At 40.8% G+C, this 18,541-nt stretch overlaps 1 protein-coding gene across 1 annotated transcript in view; it reads right to left on the reverse strand.

Moving 5' to 3' along the window:
• SLC24A3 (solute carrier family 24 member 3) overlaps positions 1–10,406 on the reverse strand; it is a 490,808-nt gene extending 480,402 nt beyond the window's left edge. The window contains exon 1 of the mRNA XM_077282811.1: positions 9,760–10,406. Within this exon, the coding sequence (XP_077138926.1) occupies positions 9,760–9,946 (187 nt within the window). The 5' untranslated portion in view covers positions 9,947–10,406. The remainder of the gene's footprint in view (positions 1–9,759) is intronic.
• Positions 10,407–18,541: the final 8,135 nt, after the last annotated feature.

Raw genomic sequence — 18,541 nt, forward strand, 5'->3', positions numbered from 1 at the left:
TGTTTTTCAGCCTGGACAGAAGCTTCTTGGAACCGTCCAGGTTGAAAACCAATTATCGCAGACATGGATTATGGCATGGGACAGTATGTCTGACATGTGAAGGATATGTTATATGGACGTAAGGTGACTATAACTGTGTTCGTTATTTTTAAATAAATTTGAAAAATTGTATTTTTATTTCAAATAAAGAACTTTTTTCTGGGTGTTTTTTATTGACAATATCACTATGGGATTATTAATGGAGAGGGGTCTTATAGACGCCTCTCCATTACTAACTGCTGGGCTTGATGTCACCTGAAAATAGAAAGGTGACATCAACCCCACAAAAATGAACCCACTAGCCACCGACACAAGGCAAGTGGGAAAAGCCAGGCAAAGTGCTATAATTGCCATATCTAATAAATGAGCCTTTTCTGGGGTGGCTGCGAGCTGTTATTTTTAGGCAGGGGTGCCAATATCCATGGCACATTACCAGCCTGAGAATACCTGCTCCAAGCTATCTGCTTTAGCTTGGCTGGTTGTCAAAAATGTGGGGGAACCCACAGCGTTTTTTAAAATTATTTATACACAGTAAGAAAACACAGTAATAAAACAGTCCCCTCTCTGGGTAGACAAAAGATACATCTCAGTCTCACTCATGCAGCAATCCAGACACTGCTTCTTTCTCAGTTTGGTCAGCAACAATAAACACACTGCGGCTCCCACACATTAGACACAACTGAGCCACTTCAGCTGCCTTTTGTAGGACCTGCAAAGCAGAGACTGGAGTTATGGGAGTGATCTTTCCCACCCAGACTCTTTTGGTTGCGCCTAAATCGCAGACCCAAAATCCAAGTCCCAACAAAAACTTTCTCAACAACCTACTGTTGCTGGACCCTTCAATTCCAGGACTTACATCACTGAGGCCAGCCACCTCGGTGACAGATACCTGCCATCCAGGACATTTCCTCCTGCTCCATTAAAGCCCCCAAAGATATCTGTATATCAGAATATCTTGTGTATTATTATCCAGCTCATTATTACATAACATGTCAATGAACTAATCAATGACAGCTGATGCCTCTTACATTCAGACAAGTTTGTAGCTGCACTATTTTTCAGGGATTCATTGCTAGGTCAGGCAAAGTTTGTAGTTTATAGGATGAAGTCTGTAAATGTGTTCAGACTACGTTATAACTAAGTACTAGCTGTCAGGAGTGAACATGAAGCTATTAATATAGGATACTCACTAAACTATCACGATGTTAGAATAGAGGGTTGTACAGGAATAGACCACAAAGGAACATTCATAATGATTTAGAAACATTGATGAAGTTAAAATTATGACAATGTACAGTAAGTTAAAATATTTGGCTCAGAAAGATAGCCCTTTCTCTGGAAACAGCTGACGAACTACCTAGTTGCAAGTCCAATTTCAGGAACCCCCATATATTTACCATTTTAAATAAATTTGTACCCATGTAAGACATGAATGTATACAGTGACCAGAGTGAAATTCTCTTCGCTCTCACTTTCTCTGGTTCGTTAAAGAGGGTCTTGCATTCTTTGTGATGTCCATATGCCTTAATATTGATTATTTATGGGAGTTAAAAAAACAATTGTAGGTAAAAGAAAATAACCTTTGCTGTGCACAAATATAGTTATGACATCAATAAAAAACTGCAGAAAATAAAGAAAAACAGAATGTTGATGACAAAGATTCTAAATATATTCGATATGTTAGAGCCAAATTCTGATGTCACTTGTTGCTCTAAGTTTTTGTTCAATAGTTGGAGCAGAAGTGTTCAATGCGTTCCTTCCTCCTGATCACATACGTAGTGTAGTGTAGCAGGTTATTTCCATGTAACATTGTACTAAAGTGCAGACATACCAATTTTGGTCAATATAATTATACTATTGAACAGTTATGTTTTAAGTAGTGGCTCTGAAAATGCGTGCACACCTCCGACCTGACAGGGGTACGTCAGGAATAACTGACAGTGTTTTGTAAATAGCATTCGGCATTCCACAAGAACTTACTATCAATGACAGAGGTATGTAGGAAACAGAGCAATCATCGGCGTCACCCAGTCTTTATAAGATAATAAAGTATTTGTTCACTTTTCTCGGTTACTGTATAGTATACATTGTATAGTTTACATATATTAATCTACATACATTTTACAAAAACTTGTAACACTATGCTAGGGCTAGCTTTATATTTTGGGGAGTGTAACATTTACACTAAGAATTATACAGAGCTGAATTAGGCTCTATCCATATATGTAGTTTTGGATAAATAAAAAATAAAATAAAAACAAAGACAAAATACCCTGCACTAAGTAATAATTAAATATATAAATAATAATAGTATATGTAACTAACATGCGGTACCTATTTTGAACAAAAAAGTGTAAAAGCCATCGCACCGCGACAAGGTGTACCAAATCTGGATGCTCCCTAACTCTTGTAGTTTTGGACTTAGTTTTTTTTAATTACAGGAGTAGAAACCTCTCCAAACTACCAATCCAATAGTAATAGAACTAATGAATAGTAATACAGTAAATAGCACAGATAAACCGTACAATTAAAGACTATGTGGTTGTATCTACAACTATGAAGTTAAAAACCAACTTCCACTGGTGTTATCAAATATTATACATGATTTCAAACAAATGGTAAATATATTCATATTTTGCTGTATAGACTTATTTGGTCTGGCTATACAGAAAGTTTAGAGTTAATCAATAAAAGGCACAGAGTGTTATATTTTATACATACAGGTGCTTCTCACAAAATTTGAATATCACCAAAAAGTTAATTTATTTAAGTTCTTCTATACAAAAAGTGAAACTCATACATTATATAGAGTCATTACAAACAGAGTGACCTATTTCAAGTGTTTATTTCTGTTAATGTTGATGATTATGGCTTACAGCCAATGAAAACCCAAAAGTCATTATCTCAGTAAATTAGAATAATTAACAATACCTGCAAAGGCTTCCTAAGCATTTAAAAAGGTCCCCTAGTCTGTTTCAGTAGGCTCCACAATCATGGGAAAGACTGCTGACTTGACAGATGTCCAGAAGGCAGTCATTGACACACTCCACAATGGTGGCTGTTCACGAAATGATGTATCCAAGCATATTAATGGAAATTTGAGTGGAAGGAAAAAGTGTGGTAGAAAATGGTGCACAAGCAACTGGGATAACCGCAGCCTTGAAATGATTGGTAAGAAAAGGCCATTCAAAAATTTGGGGGAGATTCACCAGGAGTGGACTGCTGCTGGAGTTATTGCTTCAAGAGCCACCACACACAGATGTATCCAGGACATCGGCTACAAGTGTTGCATTCCTTGTGTCAAGCCACTCATGACCAATAGACAACACCAGAAGCATCTTACCTGGGCCAAGGAGAAAAAGAACTGGACTGTTGCTCAGTGGTCCAATGTGTTGATTTCAGAATAACGTAAATTTTGGATTTCATTTGGAAATCAAGGCCCCAGAGTCTGGAGGAAGAGTGGAGAGGCCACAATCCAAGCTGCTTGAGGTCTAGTGTGAAATTTTCACAATCAGTGATGGTTTGGGGAGCCATGTCATCTGCTGGTGTAGGTCCTCTGTGTTTTATCAAGACCAAAGTCAGTGCCGCCGTCTACCAGGAAATTTTAGAGCACTTCATGATTCCCTCTGTGGACAAGCTTTCTGGAGATGGAAATTTCATTCTCCAGCAGGACTTGGCACCTGCCCACACTGCCAAAAGTACCAATACCTGGTTTAAAAACAACAGTATCACTTTGCTTAATTGGCCAGCAAACTCCCCTAACCTTAACCCCATAGAGAATCTATGGGGTATTGTCAAAAGGAAGATGAGACACCATACCCAACAATGCAGATGAACTGTAGGCTGCTATCAAAGCAACCTGGGCTTCCATAACACCTCAGCAGTGCCACAGACTGATCGCCTCCATGCCACACCGCACTGATGTAGTAATTGATACAAAAGGAGCCCCGGACAAGTATTGAGTGCATTTACTGAACACATTTCAGTAGGCCAACATTTTGGATTTTAAAATCATTTTTCAAGCTGGTGTTATTCAAATTTACTGAGATAATGATTTTTTTGTTTTCAATAGCTGTAAATCATAATCATCAACATTAACAGAAATAAACACTTGAAATAGATCACTGTGTTTGTAATATATGAGTTTCACTTTTTGTATTGAAGAACTGAAATAAATTAACTTTTTGATGATATTCTAATTTTGTGAGAAGCACTTGCATCTGTGCCTATAAAAAGTCTGTCCAAAAAACAATACTAAAACACAAACAAAAAAATAGATCAACACTTTAGACACCTCAGGACATCACATGAGATCTCCATTGAGTGAACAGCACATCACTAGTGTGGATGGTGTGAGCCGCTATAGTAACCACTGTATCTGTAAGATCAATAAGAAGTAAACATGGTATAAAAAAGTGGTACACAGCAACATGTATTGCCCGACGTTGAGATAGCGGTGTCACATTTCATAGTTTTATGGTTGAAAGAAACCTGAAGAACATTGATTTTAATCTATAACTTAACATGTTTATATAGAAGAAGGCAAAAACACCATGATGTCAGAATCATTTGCCCCATGGTGGGGAAAAAAATATGATCTGGGCTCCAGATATTGCAATGAAACTAGTTTCTTGAATCAACATCCAATTTCCAGTTTCCAATAATCGTTACCTTGTAATGTTATATTTAAAAAAAAATATAGAGTTTCATAATTTCAATGTTCTAGAGTAAAAAATAATCACCATTTTGATCTTTGTTCTTTTCTGCACCCGCTTTAGGTCAGTTATGTCCTTATTGTGCAATGCATATTCTAAGTGTGGACGCACTAGTGAATTGTGTTCTTGCCGTTAGCATCAATCCCTATTTGAATGCAGCCACTGACTTTATTTGCCTTGGCAGCAGCTGCCTGGCACTGGTCACTAGAGTTTGTTATCAACCAATATACCCAAGCCTCTCTCAATGACAGTTGACCCTGTGTCTTACCATTTAGTAATGTACATTTATCACACTCCGGTCACTTGCCATATACCTCAATGTTACTTGTAATCAGCTACACAGAAGCCAATTGGCCGTCATTCAGATAGGCTTAACGATTGTTAATATGATCATTCTATGCACATTGAGTATCACTTTTTTCGGCAGCACATATCCTGTTTATAGCAACGATAAAAATCATTTCCCTCATTGGACGAGTGTTTTGTCCATTTGTCGGGTGATTGACAGTCTATTTAGACATTCCCAATAACCAACCAGTCTAAATGCACCTCTCAGCCTAATACAATTATCAGTGATTTTTCTTTTACACAAAAAAATGGACAAATTTTCATCAGTGTTTTTGATCCCATATTCATCAGTGTTTGGTCGGTGGTTCAAATTTTATCATCAATGCTTCATCAATGTATGTATTTTCCCATATGAAAAAATTACAAAGATTTTACAAAGATCTACTCATTTCAATGTTAATCACAGACATTACATGGATTGCACACGGATGCCATCCATGTGCTGCCAGTGATTTTCATGGATCCATAGACTTGTACGGTTTATTTTGACCCATGACTTGGATCGAAAACGAATATATCGCTAATTTTTCTATGGACATGTGGTCCACAAATAAAACACGGACAAGTGTGCAGCTCCACGTATTATAATGGCTATATGAAAAACACGGATAGAACAAGTATGTGAAAAATGGACGTCTGAATGAGGACTTAGTCTGTACGTTTTACAGATAATTTCAGGCACAAAATTAAATATCAAAGCTTTTCTCAACTATAAAAGTGTTATAACAGTAGGTAGGCAAACAAAGGATACGAAAGGTAAAAGTAGAAATATTTACAATATGTATTTCCTTCCTCCTCTCAAAAACGGCATGTGTGAATCTGGCCTTACAAGTGCAGCTCAACCTTTGGAGCTTGTTCACACAGGTGATAAAATGAACATAATTACTACATGAGACAAAAACATACAGAAATATTATTGCGAATTTCAACCATTACAAAGGATGAAATCTGTGGTCGAAATCCTGGGCTAAGGTTGAAATGCTGCATATTTAACATCCAGATTGGATGTAGATTTCCAAATGGGTGAATGAGATTTAGTGATCTTTGCGGCCAGTGCCAAGGGCCCACCAGTACCCAACTCCAGGGCCCCACTTTTCAGCTACATGCAAATGTGACATTATCCTCAATCACAAATGTATATAATAATGAACTGGGCAGCTTGTTACATGAATAAGATGCTGCCTTTGTACATAGCGATTCGAGTAAATTGGGCCAAGTAGTGCTCATATAAGAGAGTGGTGACGCACTCTTACACAGCGGCCCACCGGAGGATTCTCCTGATCTCCTCTTGGCCAGTCCAAGCTTGATTGCCGCTTTATCTTGCAAAATGGGAAATCTGCAGAATATTGAACCAATGTGAACATACTCTCAAGTCACTTCCACATACGTAGGCTGTAAATTGTAGAAGAAAACAATCTGTTGTACAGAATTTGCTGTGAAATCCACGCAAAATCCCCACATGTAGATTCTGAGTTTCCTGGGGATTTAACCCTGTGCATGGCAAAAGTTGTAATCCACTGAGAAAATCTGCAGTATAAATTGATACACTCCGGATTTTAAATCCATGCCGCAAAGCTACGAGGATTACTAGCAGATGTAAGTACAACACAATGATATGGCTTTACGAGACCTGTATTGAAAACCGGGGGGAAAAATCTGCAGATTTCAGGCCACTCTCTGTGCTTGTACATCTGAAGTAACAATTACTGTAACTCGGAATCAGTGCAAGAAAAGTAATGCAATTCTTACACTTGTATTTACAATATTACTAAACTTTTTATGTAGTTTATACCTGTGTAAAATAATAATAATAATAAAATGAGGAGATGCAGTGTTATATGCCATAATTATGGACAGGCTAGGTCTGCCAAACAGCAAGTAGAAGGACGTCCATATGCTATAATACGTCATATGAAAAGGATTGCCTCAGCAGACAGCTGCTTTAGTCATTTTACAAATGTGAGAAACAAAAAGAGCATCATTACAAAATATACAATATAATGAAATGTTCCTAAATTGTCATCTAGTGAGAAAGATTTTATTGTTTTCAGCCGTTTATACATTCTCTTATCACATTGTGTGCAAAGAACTAAAAAAAAAAAAAAAAAATGAAAACCCCACGCAAGGAAACTCCATGTTCATACAACTTTACTATCAAGGTTAATTGCTATTGTGCCACTGAATACATTGTGCACATATACTACAATATCTAAATGTGCATAGAAGCACAGATCTTCCCAGAAGGTAAGAAGAGAAAAATAGGTCACTCCGTCCATTCGTATTCTCAGTGTTACATGTCAGTGACAGCCACAGTTACCACCGTGGACCACTCCGCACTTTACAGCGACAGTGTAGGAGCAGAGACAAGCTGCAGCTTTACGTGATTCCACTCTTGTGTTCAGTGTAATCCTTGTATCTAAGGGTTTTTTTATACAATTTTATTCCAAGCCCAATGAATGTTTAAGGCTACGTTCACATTTGCGTTGTGCGCCGCAGCGTCGGCGCCGCAACGCACAACGCAAACAAAAACGCAGCAAAACGCATGCACAACGCTGCGTTTTGCGCCGCATGTGTCCTTTTTTTCATTGATTTTGGACGCAGCAAAAATGCAACTTGCTGCGTCCTCTGTGCCCGGACGCGGGCGCCGCAGGGACGCATGCGGCGCAAAACGCAAGTGCGACGCATGTCCATGCGCCCCCATGTTAAATATAGGGGCGCATGACGCATGCGGCGCCCGACGCAGCGGCGCCGACCGCAAATGTGAACGTAGCCTTATATAGGTCAGCAACTGGCAACCTGTGGTTTATTCAGCTGTCCAGCCAACACTCTATGATTCCTAGTCACTAGGAGCAGTGGACATCATAGCAGTTGGAAGGCCAGAGGTAACCTTCTCAGGGGTCATCAATGTTTGCACCCCCTGCACATTTCACCTTTATTGGCATATACATTTGGTCTGCTGCTCATGGACACCTGCCTTTCGTTCCATCAAGCGTCAGCCTCAGGATGACAAAGCTTTTACTACTAAACATTCTTACTAGGAAGTTCTCAGACCACCAGGAGGACAGCTGCTTTCAGCAAGTACAGTATCACTTTCCTTGGAGCAACTCATTTCACCTGTTCACAACACTCTTTTCCAGTCAATCCCCAAGTTCCTCCTCGGTTCTAGTCCTCAGAAAAGAGGGCATTTTTATGGTGTCCCAAAGGGTATAAACTCATATGACTGCAGATATGGCAGAATTTAGTTTGCTAGTAGAGCTCAGTTTGTCTGCTGTAGCAGTGCACAGTTTGTGAGACACAGCAGAGCTCAGTTCGTCAGTAACCCCCATCCTTGGTCATAGTCCATAGTGTCTTACAATATGATGCCTAAATAAAGGCATTTACAAATTTACGCTTATTTGTACATAACACTATTATGGCAACATTATTGCAAAAGCATGGCTATGCTATCAAAGTAATCTAATACAACATTGCAAAACCCTGGGAACCATAAGAAAAAATACTACAGACATGTTTTACAATTCTGACTTATCATTAATCATAATCTTCTATCTATGACACATAACTGACTTGTCAAGAACCAGAATTTGCTGGCAGGAAAGCTCAATTACCCGGAGGCTTGGATCCTCAGGAGATTCTCCGGCATGAATGAAACCATGTGCCTTGTTAGGAAGATATTATTGTGATTTGTGGATACATTCATGCGCTGATCAAAAATGGCCTTTAATCCTTCATCAATCATAACAATAATTGTCATCTATGGCTAGTTTTAACAAATGCAACATTGCAGCTTCCCTCCTAACTGCATTGCCTGGACTGTGAACATATGTAGGCAGGCTAAGCAACTTGTGTAGTCTCAGTGTACAGTCAGGATGAATGGGGATGCTGCTGAGTCACAGAAGAAATGGAAGAAATTCATCTTTCGGGTGATCTGATCTGAGTACAGAATCATCCAGTGACCCATGAGCAGTCGTGAAATAGTTAAATCTGGAGATCTGTAGTAAAATCGCCAACCAGTGGCTTTACCAGGTACAGGCAATTTACAGGCTTGTGGTTTGTTTTGGAAACTGAGTTGCATTGTTCTCCTGCAGTTACACTTTACTGGCACATATTTATTAATATCTAATAGTAATTACAATAATAATATCACTATTATAATAATTATTATTAATAATAGTAGTAATAATGACAATAATGAATGTAATGAGAATACTACAATATAATGGTAGAAATACTAGTAATAATAATAAATGTACTAATACACTATAATGGTAGAAATAATAATAATAAATAATAAATGTAACAATAATGCAATATAATGGTAGAAATAATAATAGATCCAAGCATCCCAATATAATCACCAGTCTATCATTAACTCTGTATCTCTCCTTTACAGTAGTTGCCATATGAAGGCAAGCTAGAGATTTTTGGGCAGCAGATGCAGAGTGGGCACCATGCTGCTTCCTGCCAAGCAGGACTCTGTACCACTTCATTATTCCATGCATTACCCATGTAACTGTGTGCAAGAATAAATGGCTACAACCTCTGACTCCCAAGTGGCAACGCTGGGGTTAGTGCCCCTATGTGAAAGCATCCATAAGCCCAGGCTCCTGGGGGCACCCAGGTCTCCCAGATAACAGCACACGGAAGGAGCACTCACCCAGGACTTGAGCCCAGTGGGACGCAGCGGAGGCCAGCAGCATGAGGCAGCCCATGAAGCACAGCTGCCCCAGCAGCAGCGCTTTCCTTTTCCTGCGGGTCCTGCTCTTCCTCTGCCGGGGCGCCAGCATCCCTGGCATGGCACAGACCTGGCACCGCTCTCCCTGTGTCAGTGCAAGCAGAGTCATGTCCACAGCCAGAAAATACTCTCACTGGATAGAATACCGGTGCTCCCCGGTGTGAGGTGAGGAGAGTGCAGGGACCGTGCGATGCAGCCAGGCGAAGACTTCTCCCAACTCCGGCTCCTTGTGCTGTGCTCCTAATCCATGTTACAGGCGTCTGGGCAGATCCCACACAGGAGGCAGCATGATGCAGGCAGCAGGGGAAGGACACTGGGCTGCTGGGAGCTGCTGCTGCTGATCATGGGCACAGAGCTGCTGATCATGGGCACAGAGCTGCTGATCATGGGCACAGAGCTGCTGCTCAGCACTGAGCCCATGGGAAGCTTCTTACATGGACGCACAGGCAGCTCCTACCAACCAAAGCAACTACCAGAAGGAACCTCTCTGCTCAAACTTTACAGTCAGCAGCACACAGGCTGCCAATTCCTCCCTCAGCTCCGCTCTCCGCCTTGTTCCTCATCCCCACCCCCTCCAAGTTTGATTTTTTTTTCTTATGCAGTTCATAGGCTGAAGTCAGATCCTCGTTCACTTCTTAGTTGAGCTCCAGCCTGCCTGTACAGCTACCCATAGACATAAGGGTACTGTGACTATGTTCACACTTGTCTGCTTTGTCATAGATGTGGGTTAGAATCTTGGGCAGAAATTTGAGGTTGAGTTCTGCCACATATTCCCAGTAGATCTGCACATGGAGTAACCTCATAGTAATTTAATGGGGATAATCTACGCTCTTTGTGTGTGGAATCCAAAGAAATAGCGAACACTGTGGACTTTTAAATCCGCTACGCACGGATTATTCTGCGCAGTAGTGGACAACCCCTTTAAACCTATGGTTTATTATTACTACCTGCTGTGCATCTATAATTTTGCGCAGACGGCCAAGGTACTTTTACAGCAGCCGGAAAGCCACAGTTTACAGACAATTGCTTTTTGGAAACTGCATTGTTCAGTGTACTTTAACCCCTTCATGACCCAGCCTATTTTGACCTTAATGACCTTGCCGTTTTTGTTGCAATTCTGACCAGTGTCCCTTTATGAGGTAATAACTCAGAAACGCTTCAACGGATCCTAGCGGTTCTGAGACTGTTTTTTCGTGACATATTGGGCTTCATGTTAGTGGTAAATTTGGGTCAATAATTTTTGCGTTTATTTGTGAAAAAAAATGGAAATTTGGCGAAAATTTTGAAATTTTCACAATTTTCTAATTTTGAATTTTTATTTTGTTAAACGAGAGAGTTATGTGACACAAAATAGTTAATAAATAACATTACCCACATGTCTACTTTACATCAGCACAATTTTGGAAACAACATTTTTTTTGCTAGGAAGTTATAAGGGTTAAAATTTGACCAGCGATTTCTCATTTTTACAACGAAATTTACAAAACCATTTTTTTAGGGACCACCTCACATTTGAAGTCAGTTTGAGGGGTCTATATGGCTGAAAATACCCAAAAGTGACACCATTCTAAAAACTGCACCCCTCAAGGTGCTCAAAACCACATTCAAGAAGTTTATTAACCCTTCAGGTGCTTCACAGCAGCAGAAGCAACATGGAAGGAAAAAATGAACATTTAACTTTTTGGTCACGAAAAAGATCTTTTAGCAACAATTTTTTTATTTTCCCAAGGGTAAAAAGAGAAACTGGACCACAAAAGTTATTGTACAATTTGTCCTGAGTACGCCGATATGCCATATGTGGGGGGAACCACTGTTTGGGCGCACGACAGGGCTCGGAAGGGAAGGAGCGCCATTTGACTTTTTCAATGAAAAATTGGCTCCAATCTTTAGCGGACACCATGTCGCGTTTGGAGAGCCCCTGTGTGTCTAAACATTGGAGCTCCCCCACAAGTGACCCCATTTTGGAAAATAGACCCCCCAAGGAGCTTATCTAGATGCAGAGTGAGCACTTTGAACCCCCAGTTGCTTCACAAATTGATCCATAAAAATGAAAAAGTACTTTTTTTCACCAAAACTTTCTTTTAGCCTCTATTTTTTCATTTTCACATGGGCAACAGGATAAAATGGATCCTAAAATGTGTTGGGCAATTTCTCCTGAGTACACCGATACCTCATATGTGGTCACAAACCACTGTTTGTGCACACGGCAGGCCTCGGAAGGGAAGGAGCGCCATTTGACTTTTTCAATGAAAAATTAGCTCCAATCGTTAGCGGACACATGCGCGTTTGGAGAGCCCCTGTGTACCTAAAGATTGGAGCTCCCCCACAAGTGACCCCATTTTGGAAACTAGACTCCCCAAGGAACTTATCTAGATGCATAGTGAGCACTTTGAACCCCCAGGTGCTTCACAAATTGATCCATAAAAATGAAAAAGTACTTTTTTTTCACAAAAAAATTATTTTAGCCTCAATTTGTTCATTTCCACATGGGCATCAGAATAAAATGGATCCTAAAACTTATTGGGCAATTTCTCCTGAGTACACTGATACCTTACATGTGGGGGTAAACCACTGTTTGGGCACACGGCAGGGCTCGGAAAGGAAGGAGCGCCATTTGACTTTTTGAATGAAAAATTAGCTCCAATCGTTAGCGGACACCATGTCACGTTTGGAGAGCTCCTGTATACCTAAAGATTGGAGCTCACCAAAAGTTACTCCATTTTGGAAACTAGACCCCCAAAGGAACTTATCTAGATGCATAGTGAGCACTTTGAACCCCCAGGTGCTTCACAAATTGATCCATAAAAATGAAAAAGTACTTTTTTTTCACAAAAAAATTATTTTAGCCTCAATTTGTTCATTTCCACATGGGCATCAGAATAAAATGGATCCTAAAACTTATTGGGCAATTTCTCCTGAGTACACTGATACCTTACATGTGGGGGTAAACCACTATTTGGGCACATGGCAGGGCTCGGAAGGGAAGGAGTGCGATTTGACTTTTTGAATGAAAAATTAGCTCCAATCGTTAGCGGACACCATGTCGTGTTTGGAGAGCCCCTGTGTGTCTAAACATTGGAGCTCCCCCACATTTGACCCCATTTTGGAAACTAGGTCTCCCATGGAACTAATCTAGATGTGCGGTGACCACTTTAAACCCCCAAGTGCTTCACAGAAGTTTATAACGCAGAGCCGTGAAAATAAAAAAATAATTTTCCTTTCCTCAAAAATTATCTTTTAGACCTCAATTTTTTATTTTCACAAGAGTAACAGGAGAAATTGGACCCCAAAAGTTGATGTCCAGTTTGTCCTGAATATGCTGATATCCTATATGTGGGGGGGACTACTGTTTGGGCACACTTCGGGGCTCAGAAGGTAAGTAGTGACGTTTTGAAATGCAGACTTTGATGGAATGGTCTGCGGGCATCATGTTACGTTTGCAGAGCCCCTGATATGCCTAAACAGTAGAAACCCCCCACAAGTGACCCCATTTTGGAAACTAGACCCCCCAAAGAAATTATCTAGATGTGTGGTGAGCACTTTGAACCCCCAAGTGCTTCACAGAAGTTTATAACGCAAAGCCGTGAAAATAAAAAATCATTTTTCTTTCCTCAAAAATTATCTTTTAGCCCTCAATTTTTTATTTTCACAAGCGTAACAGGAGAAATTGGACCCCTAAAGGTGCTGCCCAGTTTGTCCTGAGTATGCTGGTACCCCATATGTGGGGGTAAACCACTGTTTGGGCACACGTCGGGGCTCAGAAGGGAAGTAGTGACGTTTTGAAATGCAGACTTTGATGGAATGGTCTACGGGCATCATGTTACGTTTGCAGAGCCCCTGATGTGCCTAAACAGTAGAAACCCCCCCAAAAGTGACCCCATTTTGGAAATTAGTCCCCCCAAGGAACTTATCTAGATGTATGGTGAGCACTTTGAACTCCAAGTGCTTCACAGAAGTTTACAACGCAGAACCGTGAAAATAAAAAATGATTTTTTTTCCCTCAAAAATTATGTTTTAGTAAGCAATTTTTTATTTTCACAAGCGTAACAGGAGAAGTGGACCCCAATATTTGTTGCCCAGTTTGTCCTGAGTACGCTGATATCCCATATGTGGGGGTAAACCACTGATTGGGCACACGTCGTGGCTCGGAAGGGAAGTAGTGACGTTTTGAAATGCAGACTTTGGCTACTTTCACACTAGTCCGTCGGTACGGGCCGTCGCAAATCGTCGGCCCGACATACCGACAGACAGTGTGTTAATGTAGCACAACGTGGGCAGTGGATGCAGTTTTACAATGCATCTGCTGCCCATTGTGAGTTCCGGGAAGGAGGGGCGGAGTTTCAGCCGCGCATGCGCGGTCGAAAATGGCGGACATGGCGCACAAAAAAACGTTACATGGAACGTTTTTTTGTGCCGACGGTCCACCAAAACACGACGCATCTGTCGCACGACAGATGCGACGTGTGGCAATCTGTCGCAATGCGTCGCTAATGCAAGTGTATGGAGAAAACCGCATTCTGTGGGCAACTTTGCAGGATGCGTTTTTTCTCCAAAACGACGCTCCCGTTCCCAGGGATGCTTTGCGGCAATGACCTGTGATGACGCTGCGGTCTCGCTATCTGGGGTCATTGCCGCTAGGCATTATTGGAAACGGGAGCTTCGCGAGGAGCGGGAAGGCTGCGGGGGACGCCGGAAGGTGAGAATATCACGATTTATTATTTTTTAAATTATTTTTAACATTCTGTCTTTTACTATTGATGATGCATAGGCATCATCAATAGTAAAAAGTTGGTCACACTTGTCAAACACTATGTTTGACAAGTGTGACCAAACTGTCAATCAGTTTTCCAAGCGATGCTACAGATCGCTTGGAAAACGCTAGCATTCTGCAAGCTAATTACGCTTGCAAAACTCTAGTGTTTAGTGGGAAAATGCATGCCAATTCCGCATGCGTTTTATCTGCGGCACAGTTGTGGAATTGCCACGGAAATTTCCACCGCAATTGCGGACGTGTGCACATAGCTTCAAATGTAAAAGTCAGAACCGTGTACGCAAAATAGATTTTTCTCAACAAGAATCAATATTTTAACTTCAACCTTTTTGATCTTTTGGGGACACAATAGTTGTTACAAGCGCCCAGTAATATACAATTCAGAGCAATTGTTGTTATGTATAAACAGGCCTGTAAAGTAAACTGTCGTGAAACTAAAGGTACCTTCACACTAAGCGACTTTGCAGCCAGAACGACGACGATCTGTGATGTTGCAGCGTCCTGGATAGCGATCTCGTGTTTGACACGCAGCAGCGATCTGGATTCCGCTTTGATATCGCTGGTCGGAGCTAGAAGTCCAGAACTTTATTTCGTCGCTGATCACCCGCTGTCCATCGCTGGATCGGCGTGTGTGACGCCGATCCAGCGATGTGTTCACTTGTAATCAGGGTAAATATCGGGTTACTAAGCACAGGGCCGCGCTTAGTAACCCGATATTTACCCTGGTTACCATTGCAAAAGTAAAAAAAAAAACACTACATACTCACATTCTGATGTCTGTCACATCCCCCGGCGTCCACAGGGTTACGCGCTGCTGCTCAGAGCTTTCTGCACTGACTGTGTCAGCGCCGGCCGTAAAGCAGAGCACAGCGGTGACATCACCGCTTTACATCAGCATCAAATACCACCGTGAAGCTTAAAGGGATTGGTCACTACTCGGACAATCCCTACTGAATCCGTACGTTTTCCTCCTATTAAAATAATAACACTTATACTCCCCTCCAGTGCCAGCGCCGTTCCAGCTGTGTCAGTGCTAGCTCGACCGGGGCTCAACAATGTCATGCAATCTCTGCAGCCAATCAGCGTTGGCTTCATTCTCCTTTCCTACAGTTGACATCCAGATAGAGGGAGACGTCAGCCGCAGCTCTCACTTCCCTCAGATCTCTGACTTGTCCGAAGGAGGAGAGAGAGATAGCCCCAGGAAAACCGATGCTGACACCGCTGAAATGGCGCCGACACCAGAAGTATGTGTTATTATTTTACTGGGAGTACACATAGGAATTCAGAAGGGGTTGTCCACTTAAATATAACAGTATACAGGTCTGCATTTCTTTGGATGTTGTTCTGGGGCCTTTTGTGACCTATTGGATGAGTTGTCACTGGGTTCTTGGGTCACTCCTGGTAAGGTTCACCACTGTTCCATGTTTTCATCCTTTGTGGATAATGGCTCTCACTGTGGTTCACTGGAGTCCCATAGCTTTAGAAATGGCTTTATAACCTTTTCCAGACTGATAGATCTCAATTACTTTGTTTCTCATTTGTTCCACAATTTCTTTGGATCATGGCATTATGTCTAGCTTTTGAGGAACTTTTGGTCTACTTCACTATGTCAGGCAGGTCCTACTTAAGTGATTTTTTGATTGAGAACAGGTGTGTAAGTAATCAGACTTGGGTGTGGCTGAGGAATTTGAACTCAGCTTCCCAAAGATGTGATAGACCACAGTTAATTTGTGTTTTAAACGGGAAGGGGGCAATCACTTTTTCACACATGGCCCTGTAGGTTTAGATTTCTTTTTCCCTTAATAATAAAGACCTTCATTTAAAAACTGTATTTTGTGTTTACTTTTGTTATCTTTGTATAATATTTACATTTGTTTGGGGATCTGAAGCATTTAAGTGTGACAAACATGTAAAAGAATAGGAAATCAGGAAGGGGCAAACACTTTTTCACACCACTGTATTTTTAGAGGTGGTCAGGATATAACAGTGTACACATCTGCATTAGAGACTTTGTCTCTGCATCAGCTATGGAGAAGGGGTTGGCTTAGCAAAAAAAAAATTGAGGAAGACAACCAACCTCCTTCTAGAATGTCACTGAAAGGTCCATTCCCTGTGTTGGAATGAAACTTTCTAGTCCATGGAACCAGCACTGAAAACAGAGAATTGTTTTAGTTAACATGTTTAACCCCTTAGTGACAGAGCCAATTTGGTACTTAATGACGGAGCCAATTTTTACAATTCTGACCAATGTCACTTTATGAGGGTATAACTCTGGAACACTTTAACAGATCCCGCTGATTCTGAGATTTTTTTTTCATGACATATTGTACTTCATGTTAGTGGTAACATTTCTTCAATATTACTAGCGATTATTTATGAAAAAACTGGAAATATGGTGAAAATTTTTTAAATTTTGCAATTTTCAAACTTTTAATTTTTATGCCCTTAAATCAGAGAGATATGTTACACAAAATAGTTAATAAATAACATTTCCCACATGTCTACTTTACATCGGCACAATTTTCGAAACAATTTTTTTTTGTTAGGAAGTTATAAGGGTTAAAAGTTGACCAGCGATTTCTCATTTTTACAACAAAATGTCCAAAACCATTTTTTTAGGGACATTCAAGAAGTTTATTAACCCTTGACGTGCTTCACAGCAACTGAAGCAATGTGGAAGGAAAAAATGAACTTTTTTTTGCAAACATTTTACTTCAGAACCAATATTATTTATTTTCACAAGTGTAAAAAGAGAAAATGAACCACAAAATTTGTTGTGCAATTTCTCCTGAATACGCCGATATCCCATATGTGGGGGTAAACCACTGTTTGGGTGCACGGCAGGGCTTGGAAGAGAAGGAGTGCCGTTTGACTTTTTCAATGCAGAATTGGCTGGAATTGAGATCGGACGCCATGTCACGTTTGGAGAGCCCCTGATGTGCCTAAACAGTGGAAACCCCCCACAAGTGACACCATTTTGGAAACTAGACCCATTAAGGAAGTTATCTGGATGTTTGGTGAGCACTTTGAACCCCCAAGTGCTTCACAGAAGTTTATAACGAAGAGCCGTGAAAATAAAAAAATCACATTTTTTCTACAAAAATGATCTTTTCACCCCAAAATTTTTATTTTCCCAAGGGTAGAAGGAGAAATTAGACCCCAAAAGTTGTTGTGCAATTTGTCCTGAGTACGCCAATACCCCATATGTGGGGGTAAACCACAGATTGGGTGCATGGCAGAGCTTGGAAGAGAAGGAGTTCCGTTTGACTTTTTCAATGCAGAATTGGCTGGAATCGAGATCGGACGCCATGTTGTGTTTGGAGAGCCCCTGATGTGCCTAAACAGTGGAAACCCCCCACAAGTGACCCCATTTTGTAAACTAAACCCATTAAGGAACTTATCTAGATGTGTGGTGAGCACTTGGAACCCCCAAGTGCTTCACAGAAATTTGTAACGTAGAGCCGTAATTTAAAAAAAATCCTTTTTTTTCCTCAAAAATGATTTTTTAGCTCGCAATTTTTTTTTTTCAAGAGTAACAGGAGAAATTGGACACAATTTGTTGTCCAGTTTGTTCTGAGTACACTGAAACCCCATATGTGGGGGGGGGGGGAACCACTGTTTGGGCACACATAGGGGATCGGAAGGGAAGTAGTGACGTTTTAAAATGCAGACCTTGATGGAATGGTCTGCGGGCGTCATGTTGCATTTGCAGAGCTCCTGATGTACCTAAATAGTAGAAACCCCCAACAAGTGACCCCATTTTGGAAACTAGACCCCTCAAGGAACTTATCTACATCTGTGGTGAGCACTTTGAATGCCCAAGTGCTTCACAGAACTTTATAATGCAGAGTCGTGAAAATATATATATTTTTTTTTCCACAAAATGATTTTCTTAGCCCCCAATTTTTTATTTTCCCAAGGGTAACAAAAGAA

This window comes from Ranitomeya variabilis, chromosome 2, assembly GCF_051348905.1.
Source record: "Ranitomeya variabilis isolate aRanVar5 chromosome 2, aRanVar5.hap1, whole genome shotgun sequence".
NCBI classification, from domain to species: domain Eukaryota; kingdom Metazoa; phylum Chordata; class Amphibia; order Anura; family Dendrobatidae; genus Ranitomeya; species Ranitomeya variabilis.